At 71.3% G+C, this 10,344-nt stretch overlaps 1 protein-coding gene across 1 annotated transcript; it reads right to left on the bottom strand.

Moving 5' to 3' along the window:
- Window positions 1-617: 617 nt before the first annotated feature.
- Window positions 618-10,055, bottom strand: AURANDRAFT_68050 (hypothetical protein; the record flags this gene model as incomplete). The annotated part of the gene is made up of 3 exons (XM_009043675.1): window positions 618-7,847; window positions 8,289-9,659; window positions 9,957-10,055. The coding sequence occupies 3 exons, from the start codon at window positions 10,053-10,055 to the stop codon at window positions 618-620; spliced, it is 8,700 nt and encodes a 2,899-aa protein (XP_009041923.1).
- Window positions 10,056-10,344: the final 289 nt, after the last annotated feature.

Consider the following 10,344-nt stretch of genomic DNA (forward strand, 5'->3'; position numbering starts at 1 on the left):
CGACGCGGAAGCTCTGGCGAGGGTCCGTCGCCACGTGGAGAATGACGTGCCGGAAGCGATGACTTATTTGGGGAACGCGTACCGCGACGGCCAATATGGCCTCGTGAAATCCATGAAGAAGACCGTGCGCCTCTACAAGCGCGCAGTGGAGCTCGGGAACGTGGAAGCCATGCTGAGCCTAGGGAGCTGCTACTCCAAAGGATTCGGCGTCAAGATGGACAGGAAAAAAATGGAGCAACTTTGGCGTATGGCGGCAGACCGGGGCCAGGCGATGGCACAAGCCAAGGTTGCACTATTATGTGAAAACGAGCTGGAACAACCCAGCCAAGCGTTTCGTTTGATGAAGCTCGCCGCCGAACAGGGCTACACGAAGGCGGAAAATATACTCGGCCGGTATTTCCTTACTGGCGTCGGCGTGGAAGCCGACCTCGGACAAGCCAAACACTGGTTCGCGAGCGCGGCCGCCAAGGGCCACGAGCTAGCCAGAGAGGAGCTCGCTGAACTAAACGCCGCGTAACGTTCAACAGTAGTAGTATATACACGACTGTGGATGAATCGCCAACTGCGAAGCTTTCTAGTTGTTGCGGTACAACAGGTACAACATCAAGAATGACTTACTACGTCGGAAAGAACATTTTGCGCATCTCCCCCACGAACTTCTTCGAGTGGCCCTCGGCACTCTTCTTCAGCTTGCCGAGCATCTTCTTCCGGACCTTCCCGCCGCCGCCGGCTTCGACGGCCTCGGGCGCGTCGTCGGCGACGTAGTCCTCGGGGACGGCGTAGACGAGGGCCTGCGAGATGGCTCGCGGCGTCTCGTCGCGCGCCGCGCCGTCGTCGGCCGGCGCGGCCTTGGTCTCCTCGGCGGCGGCCGCGCGCGCGACGACGGCGCGCGCGGACGCGCGCGCGCCGGCCTCGCCAAAGGCGGTCACGGCCGTCGCGGCCTTGGCCGCGCGCTTGATGTGGGACGGCAGGGGCGTCGACGGCCGCGACCGCGCCTCGAGCACGACCTGCTGCTCCGCGAGGTCGAAGTAGCCCTTCGGGTCGCGCGGCGCGAGCGCGGCGACGACGGCCGCGTGGCGCACGGCCTTCTGGATCTGCGAGCTCCGCGGGTTCGCCGGCGGCGCGAAGGCCGCCGCGGCGACGGCGACGACGGGCGCCGGCGCCGGGTCCTCGAAGGTCACGGACTTGGCCTCCGGCTCCGGCTCCGCGAGGTACGCGGCGCCGCGGTCTCCGGGCGCCGGCTCCACGAAGACGGTCTTCGGCGACGGCGCCGTCTCGACGTCGAGGAAGCGCATGGACGCGGAGCGGTACGCGCGGCCCGCCGTCCGCGCGGCCGCGTCCTTGGCGCGCTTGACGCCGTAGACGACGTTGCGGACCTTGAAGGCAGCGACGGCGGCGACGACGAGGGACACCGCGACGAGCCAGGCGATGATGACGACCTTGCAGCCGGGCACGTACTCGTTCGCCGCGGTGAACAGCGCCTCGATGGACGGCGGGAGCTTGACGCCGATGATGAACAGACTCGCGATCGTGCTGCTCTGCTTGATGACCGTCGACCGCACGGCCGGGTGCATGAACAAGATCGTCCCGGCGACGGCGATGGCCTGGGCGTGGTAGACCGGCGGCTCGAAGTGGGTCCGCTTCTTGAGGTCCGCGAGGGCCGACTCGCTCCATTCGTCGCCGCCCTTTTCGGCGTGCGCGCGGTTGTGCTCCTCGTCCTCGTCGCGCTCGTCGTCGTGGCGCGCCTCGTCGGCCGCGAAGGCCCGCGCGGCCTCTAAGATGAGCGCCTTCTCGACGTCCGCCGGCGTCTTGAGGGCGCCCCCGCCGCGGAGCTCGAGCAGCTTGGCGAGCGACCGGGGCCGCCCCGGCGGCGCGGGCAGCTCCTCGCTCGCGAGGTCCACGTGCGCCGCCACGGCATCTAGACTCCGCGGCGGCCGGGCGCCGCAGGCGTCGAAGGCCGCGATGGCCGGCGCGGCCAATAACTCCGAGGGCTTGACGAAGAGCTGCTGCCGGAGCGGCATCGCGTCGGCGCGCGTCGGGTCGTCCATCCACCGCAGCCGGTCGTAGATCGCCGCCGGCACGGCGACGCGGATGACGAAGTGCGTGATAGGCTCGACGACGAAGAGCGCCATGAAGATCGTGAACAGCGTCGAGAAGTACCAGCCGCGCGTCATCTTGTGCCCGACCGACGACGCGAAGACGGCGAGGAACAGCAGCGGCCCCGCGAAGGCGACGAGGCAGAGCACGGACGCGATGGCCTTGGCTCGCTTCGACACGGGCTTGACGACCTTGCGCTTTGCCGGCGGCGTGAAGAAGCCGTCGGCCTGGAGCTGGCTCTCGTAGATCTTGAGCTCCGTGCCCTTGAACCAGCGGCGGCGCATGAGCGCCAACACGATGAGCGCGCGCGCCTCGGCGCTGTCGCCGCGGTGGCGCATGCGCTCGCTGTAGGCCGTCGCGACCTCCAGGGCGTCGACGAGCTTCTCGTAGGCGTGGCGCGCGAACGTGCGGCGGAAGTTCCGCGGGCGCGTCTTCCGCGGCAGGTCCAGCGCCTGGACGCGCCAGGTCGACTCCAACGTCGCCTTGAGGCGCATGAGGTCGCGGAACTGGGCGCTCCCGGGCTCCGCGGCGTCGATGGCGTCCTCGAGCTCGCCGTGCTGCTTGAGCACGCCGCGCATGACCGCGCCGAGCGCGCGGAGCGCGTAGTATTTCGCCGTCGGCAGCTCGTCCCAGGCCAGGGCCGGGCCGTCGACGCCGACGTTGCGCCAGAGCGCGCGGCCGACGGCGTGCGCCGCGGCCTCCGCGTCCGGCGCGTCCATGAGCGGGCAGACCGCGGCCGGTGCGCCCCGCCGCGGCGCGAGGGGCCGGCCGTCGAGGCCCAGGCGCACGGGCGAGGGCGCCGCGGCGCCGTCCGGCGCCGGCGGCGCGCCGCCGTCCGGCGCGGGCGGCGCGCCGCCGGCCGGCGGGCCTCGCGCGAGGCGCAGCGAGTCGCGCGCCTTGAGGAACCCCCGCTCCTTCTTCAGCGGCGCGCAGACGTACGTCACGAACGTCGCGTCGAAGAGCTCCGAGAAGGGCACGGAGATCAGCACGCCCAGGAAGATGAGCAGGAGCCGCTTGAAGCCCACGTCCTGCGGCTCCGGCGGCTGCAGCTGGCACTGCCGCGTCGTGCCCTCGGGCAGCACGCTGTTCAGGGGCGACCCGTACCAGGTGCAGGCGTCGCGCACGGGCTCCGCGTCGAGCAGGAACGCGACCATGTCCGCGAAGCCCGTCTTCTTCGCGAGGCAGTTGCGCATCGCCCGCTCCCCGCCGGCGAGCGACCCGTCGGGGTTCATGACGTCGTCGCAGAAGCCCACGGGGAACGCGTACCAGAAGGCGACGGCCTGGCCGAGCATGAGCGTGAGCAGCTGGAAGAGGATGGTCACGGACCGCCGCGGCCGCGACGCGTTCGCGTCGTAGACGCCGATGACCTTGAGCCACGAGTGGTGCTTCACGAAGACGCGCGCCGTGTGACGCAGGGGGCGCGCGAGGTTTGTGACCAATTTCGGCAGGGACCGGGCGATGAGGTCGTCGAGCGTCGGCGCCGGCGCGGCCGCGGCGGCCGCGACGCGCTTCGCGGCGCGCGCGGCGTCGCGCTTGTCCAGGAAGTAGCCGACCAGGGCCACGCAGCCGCAGATGCCGGCCAGCGTCGCCATGGTCCAGTACAGCAAAGGCGACGCCAGCAAGTCGCGGCCGTTCAGCCCCGCAAAGGCCGACGCGTACGTGCCGAAGACGGAGTTCGAGGTGGCGGAATAGTCCAGAGGCTCGTCGCTCACGTCGCAGTCGCAGAGCGTCGTCCCGTTGCCCAGATCCTCCACGGTGCAGCCGCCGTGGTCCCAGGTCCCGTTGCGCCAGGACGCGCAGCCCGGGTCCACGCGGTCCACGGCCGCGCAATCGAACGCGACGACCTTCGCCTCCCGTAAACCCGTCGGCGGGCACGCGACCGTGAGCTCGCGGCCGTCGCCGCAGACGTAGGACACGTTGCCGCCGCCGCCGGGCGGGCACTGGACGTAGGCCGTCGCGTTGGCGCTCGTCGACAGGCGGCGCCGCGACGCGGCGGCGCTTTGCCGCGTGAACGACAGCGTCGCGCGATTATTGGAGGAGCTCGAGCCGGAGACGCCGAAGCGCACGACCTTGGAGTCGACGTCCTCGTCGCCGCCCTCGGCGCCGGCGTGCTGGTTCGCGTCGAACTCCGTGATCGTCACGTCGCCGTCGACGTCGCCGCCGAGCGCCACGGCCGTGTCCGAGCCGGGCGGCGCGATGATGTTGTCGCCGTCGCCCGCCTCCAACCTTTTAGCTGCGAGTCGTAGTCCGCCCGACGTCACCTCCGTCGCCGCCTCGCCGGCGACGGCGCCGACGAGCAGCGAGGAACCCATGCCGTCGACGGACGCGCCCAAAAGCCCCGCCGCGTCCGTCGCGTTCGCTTCCGTAGAGTTGTCATACGGTTGAAAGAGCTCCGAGTCCAGCAGCCCCGAGAGCGCGTCGGCGAGGCCCGCGGCGGCGACGGACGTCATGGCCTCGGCGCCGTCGTTCAGCGGCGCGAGCGCCGCCGCGGATTCGAGCGCGGACGACGCCGCGGACGACGCGAGCGCGCTCCCGTTGCCCGACGCCGCCGCGAGCGCGCTCGCGACCTGCTCGACGGCGGCGGCGTCGGCGTCCAGCGCGCCGACGACGTCCGCTAACGAGTCCACGAGCGTCGCGGCGACGCCCGGGTCGCCGCTCGCGGCGCCCGCCGCGGCCACCACCGTCTGGCACACGGCCTCGGAGTCGCCGTTCGCCAGCGCCGCGTCCAGTAGGTCGTTGGTCAGATTCGCGAGCGCGTCGCTGCTCAACGCCACGGCGCCGACCTCGACGGACGCCAGGGCCTCGCCCCGGCCGCCTAAGACGTCCGTCGCGATGGCGACGATCGTCACGTTCGGGTCGCCCCGTGGCAAAATCACCCCGGCGAGCGACGCGTCGCGCGTCGCGGCCCGCAGCGTCGAGACGCTCGCGTTCGCCGAGTCGCCGACGAACGCCTTGAAGGCGTAGGCCAGCGGCGGGTCGTCGGACGTCCAGGACGACGTCGTCAGCGAGAAGGCCGTCTCGAGCGCGCGGCCGCGGCCCGGGCTCGCCGTGATTTTGCCCGACTTGGGCGGCGTCGCGGCCACAAAGGTCACGGCGGCGGCGCCCACCGCGCCGCCCGTCGACGCCTCGAGGCGGAGCGTGTACGTCGCGCCGGGCACGAGCGCGCCGGCCGCCAGGACCAGATCGTGGCCGCGCGTCGTCAAGGTCGTGCTCTTGGTCACGGCCGTCCGCGCCCACGTCTCCAGGCCGTAGCCGCCGATCAACGCGCCGGAGTCGAGGACCCAGGTCGAGTTGAAGCCCGTCTCGTTCGCGAGGGCGTCGTCGTCGCCGAGGCTCGACGGCGACGCGGCGCCGTACAACACCACGCGCGCGGCCGCGGCGACTCGCCCGCTTCCCAGACTCGCGCCGTCGATGGCGACGGCGGGCGGGTCGTCGTCGACGATCGTATGGGTGACCGTCGCCGCGGCCTCGCGGCCGTCGGCCGTCGACACGACGACCGTGAACGCGAAGCTCCCGACGCCGAGATCGTCGCCGTCGACCTCGAGCGTCTCCAGGGCCCGCCCCAGCCCCAGGGTCGCGTCGCAGTCCCCGTCGCAGGTCCAGGAATACGCCAACTCCGCGTCCGCGTCGTCGGGGTCGTACGACGTCGACGCGTCGAGCTCCAAGACGCCGGCGAGAGGCACGACGCGGTCGCCGCCGTCGACGGCGCCGACGAGGTTGCTGCGGCCCACCTCGATCGTGATGGCGGACGTCACGGACGCGCCGCTCGACGCGTCGACGGCCGTGACCGCGAGCTCGTAGGACGTCGCGCTGTCCAGGGCGTTGGCGGCGAGCTTGAAGTAGCGCGCGTCTTTCGAGGTCGAAACGAAACCCGTGGCTTCCAGACTCCCGTCGTCCGCCACCTTCGAGAGGTTGTAGGAGAGTGTGACGCTGCGGTCCTTGAGGGACCGCCCGTCGCACCCGGAGGCCACGGCGTCGGCCTTCACCGAGAGCGCCGCGGGCGCCAAAGCGGCCTGGACGGCCCCGCCGGCGATCTGCAGAGACGGCGGGTTGTCGTCGCGGACGTCGACGACGAAGGGCGTGGAGGAGTCGCTGACGCCGCCGAGGAAGTTGGTGACCGTCAGCTCGAAGGAGACGGCGTCGACGCCCGCCGTGGCGAGGTCCGCGAGATCGCTCACGGGAATCGCGAGCGTCGCGCCCGCCGCGGCGGCGTACGCGCTCAACGTCGCGGCCGCCGTCGCGTCGGACGACGACGCCCAGGTCGGCGTCGCGGTCCAGGCGTAGGACAGATCCCGGCCGCCGCCGCCCGTCGACGGCGCGGACCCGACGCGCAAGCCCTCGCAGACCGAGGCCGTCGTCGGGCCTTCGAGGAGCGCGACGGGGACCAGCGGCGGCACGGGCGACGCCGCCGTCGTCGACGACGTCGTCGCCGTGTCGCAGTCGCAGCGGAAGCCGTCGCAGGCTCGGAGCACGACGTCGAGGACGGCGACCGCGTCTCCCGGTACGATCGCCGCGTCGGCGACACCAGCACTGAGCGTTCGGGCGTCGACCCAGTAGCACTCGGCATCGTCGGCGCCGTCGAAGTCGAGGATCGAGGCGCAGGCGAACAGCTCGCTGACGTCGTAGCCGCCGAGGTCCGTGTCCGCGTCGAAGGCGCACGTCAGCGCGTCGCCCGTCGTCGAAAAGTTGGCGACGAGGATCGACGGCGCGTCGAGCACCAAACCTTCGTCCCGCAGCTCGGCGCAGGGCGTCACCGTCGGCACCGCCGACGGTGCGGGCGTCGAGGGCGACGGCGTCGGGAAGATGGACGGGGTCCCCGTCGGGCCGAGCGTGCCCGACACGGTCGTGTCGGAGCCCGAGACCGTCTGCGCGTCCACGTAGATCGCCGCGGCGCTCTCGTCCAACCGCCGGCGCGACCCGGCGGCGAGGGCCGCGCGGTCCGCGGCGAAGCTGCCGTCGTCGACCTTGGACGCGACGTAGGCGCCGAGCGTCGCGGCCGCGTCGTGGACGGAGCCGACGTCGGCGCCGTGCGAGAAGACCGCGGACGCGAAGCACTCGAGCTCGATGGTGAAGACGTTCGCGACGCTGCCCGAGGACGCGGCGTCGCCCGCGGCGCAGGACACGGTCACGTCTTTGACGGGGCTCGACGCCTCGCCGTGGTCCGCCGCGGCCTCCTCGATGTAGTTCTGCAGGATCGCGCCGTCGATGGCGTCGACGCCCGCGGAAACGTAGGCGTCGCAGGACTCGTCCGCCGTCGCGTAGGCCGACGTCTCCGCGTCGAGCGCCACGGAGAAAAACACCGTGTCGCGCGTCGGCGCCGTCGACGGGTAGGGCGTCGGGTTCGGCGTCGTCGGCGCGGCCGTCGACGGCGTCGGCGACGGCGGGGCCGTGGGCAGGGACGACGGCGACGCCGTCGTCGGCGACACGGAGGGCTCGGGCGTCGGCGCGGGCGTCGGCGCCGTCGACGGCTCGGGCGTCGGGTTGGGCGACGGCGCCGGCGTCGGCCGGGGGCTCGGGATGCCCGTCGGCAGCGCCGTCGGCGCGGCCGTCGGCGCCGCGGAGGGCGCCGCCGACGGCGCGGGCGTGCTCGAGGGCACCGGCGACGGCCGGCTCGTCGGGACGCCCGTCGGCCGCGACGTCGTCGGCGCCGCGGTCGACGGCGGCAGCGTGGGCACGGGCGACGGCGCGGTCGAAGGGACGGACGTGGGCACGGACGTCGGCACGCCGGTCGGCGCGGGCGTGTAGGACACCTGGAAGTCGATGGCGTCGGAGATCGTGGCGTCGTCCGCGCACGCGATCGTCATCGTGTACGCGTTGACCTCCGCGTCGCCGGAGACGGTCTTTTCCTGCGAGCCGTCGTTGTCCGTCGTTTCCGATCCGACGACGGCGCCGTCGCTCGTCGTCGCCACCGAGACGGTCACCGTCGTGCACGCGTCCGAGGCGCCGCGGTACGTCCAGTCGACCCGGCACGGGACGAGGGAGACGCAGGTCGACAGCGTGCCGATGCTCGTGATGTCGATGAACGACGCCGTGGGCGCGAAGGACGGCTCGGCCGTCGTCGGCTTAGGCGTCGGCGCGGCCGTCGTCGGCCTCGGCGTCGGCGCGGCCGTCGTCGGCGTCGGCGTCGGCTTCGGCGTCGGCTGAAACGTCGGCCTCGGCGTCGGCCTCAACGACGGCGCGTACGTCTCGACGTCGCACTTGCTCGCCATGACCCCGAACTCCCCGACCGACACGTAGGCCTGCTCGACGCCCTGGGCGAAGAAGAGCCGCAGGCTCCGCGCCGTGACGTGCGGGTCGAGGTCGAAGCAGCCGTCGTCGAGCTCGTCCGCCTCGCCGTCGAAGTTCTTGTAGGACGAGCCCTCGGTCCAGGACTGGTCGTTGGCCGGGGCCGTGACCTCGGAGGTCGCGTAGTCGACGCGGACGTTCGTGGCCGCGTAGTAGGTGGTAGAGAACTTGCCCCAGAGGAGGCAGACGCCCGTGAGCTCGTAGGTCGCGCCGAGGTCGTACGCGACCCACTGGTCCGTCGTACTGTAGGCCGAGGACCACCAGCCCTCGTTGCTGGCGACGATGCCGTCCAGCGTCTCGGCGCATTCGCTGGTGGCGTCGTAGACCGACGACGTGCCGAGGCACGTCAGGTCCTCCTCGCTCCTGAGGCCGTCGGTACACGGCGTCGGCGCGGGCGAGTACGTGGGCCGCGGCGACGGCCGCGGCGTCGGCTGCGGCGTCGGCCGCAGCGTCGGCGTCGGCGTCGGGTCGGGGAACGTCGGCCGCGGCGACGGCCGCGGGATTGGCGACAACGTCGGCCGCGGCGTGGGGTCCGGCTGCGCGACGGGCGTCGGCGTCGGCCGCGGCGTCGGATCGGGGTCCGAGTTACCTTCTTCGCTCTCTGCCTCTTCGTAGCCGCTGTAGAGCTCCTTGACGTTGCTCAGCGACAGCGCGCTCGACCAGATGCTGAGCTCGTCCATGGTGCCGGAGAAAAAGTGCTTGTAGCTCCCGTCCTCGGAGCGCCTGCCGACCTGGAACGCGTTCGCGCTGCCGGTGTTCAGCACGACGGTCTGCGTCTTCACCAGCGCCCCGTCGACGTAGAGGCGCCAGTCGACCATGTCGTACGTGTTGCAGTAGTGGTGCCACTCGCCGTCGTCGGTGCCGGACACGGTGACGTCGAAGTCGTAGGCGTCGCCATAGCCGAGCAGCGCGAACTCGCCCGCCGCCGTCCCCGTGCTGAAGCCGAACCGCATCCCGTCCAGGTTCGAGTCGTACGAAAAGAGCGTGCCGCCGTCGAAGTCGGCGATCTTGGCCCACAGGCACACGGTGCGCGCGGCGCTCCCGATGAGGGTCATCGTCAGGCTCGACGGCATCGAGACGTAGTCGTCCGTCCCGTCGAAGGTCAGCGCGACGCTCCCGTCGCGGCCATTCGCGAACGTCGCGCCGCCGATCGTCCCGTCGTAGTCGTTGACGTCGTCGTGGTCGTCCGCGGCATCCTGGTCGTTGAAGCCGTAGTGGGCGACGAGCGTGGAGTCGTCCAGCGCGTCGCTCGTCGTCGTCCCCTCATCCCCGGTGTCCTGCGCGACGGGCGCGGGCGTCGGCCGCGGCGTCGGCGCGAAGCTCGGCCGCGGCGTCGGCGCGAAGCTCGGCCGCGGCGTGGGGTCCGGGTCATGGCCATGGTCCTCATCCCCAGTGTCAGCGGCCGTGGTGTCCTCCGTCTCATCCCCAGTGTCAGCGGCCGTGGTGTCCTCCGTCTCATCCCCAGTGTCCTCGGTGTCCGTATACGTCTCACCCTCAGTGTCCTCGGTGTCCTCCGTGGTGTCCTCCCCATCCCAATTGTCGAGCTGACGATGATCTACGACACGCTCGCGTACCGCGGCGGCGCGGACTGGATCCCGTCGACCGTCGGCGAGTCCCCCGAAAGCTCCTGCCGCCAGGCGCAGCGCGCCCAGCGCGAGGGCCAGGACCCGCATCGCCTCCTCAGGCGGTCAGGGCTGGGCAGCAGCGCGGCCCCATAATGCACCAACACTAGAAACAAACAAGCCGGCCTACGGCCGGCAAGCTCGCTTCGCGAGCTATCGGCCACTCGTTTAATTGAGGTTGCTCGCTACGCTCGCTTTAAACCACTCATTGAAAGTTTTATGTTGCTGCTCGGACGCACGCACCGCGACACACTGCAAAATAGAATATAAATATCTGAAACCAAAACATTGACTCCGACATTGCAGCTTCGGGCAGCCTCGTTGTTGGTCCTTCACGTGC

This window comes from Aureococcus anophagefferens (genome assembly GCF_000186865.1).
Source record: "Aureococcus anophagefferens unplaced genomic scaffold AURANscaffold_61, whole genome shotgun sequence".
In the NCBI taxonomy this organism is placed as follows: Eukaryota; class Pelagophyceae; order Pelagomonadales; family Pelagomonadaceae; genus Aureococcus; species Aureococcus anophagefferens.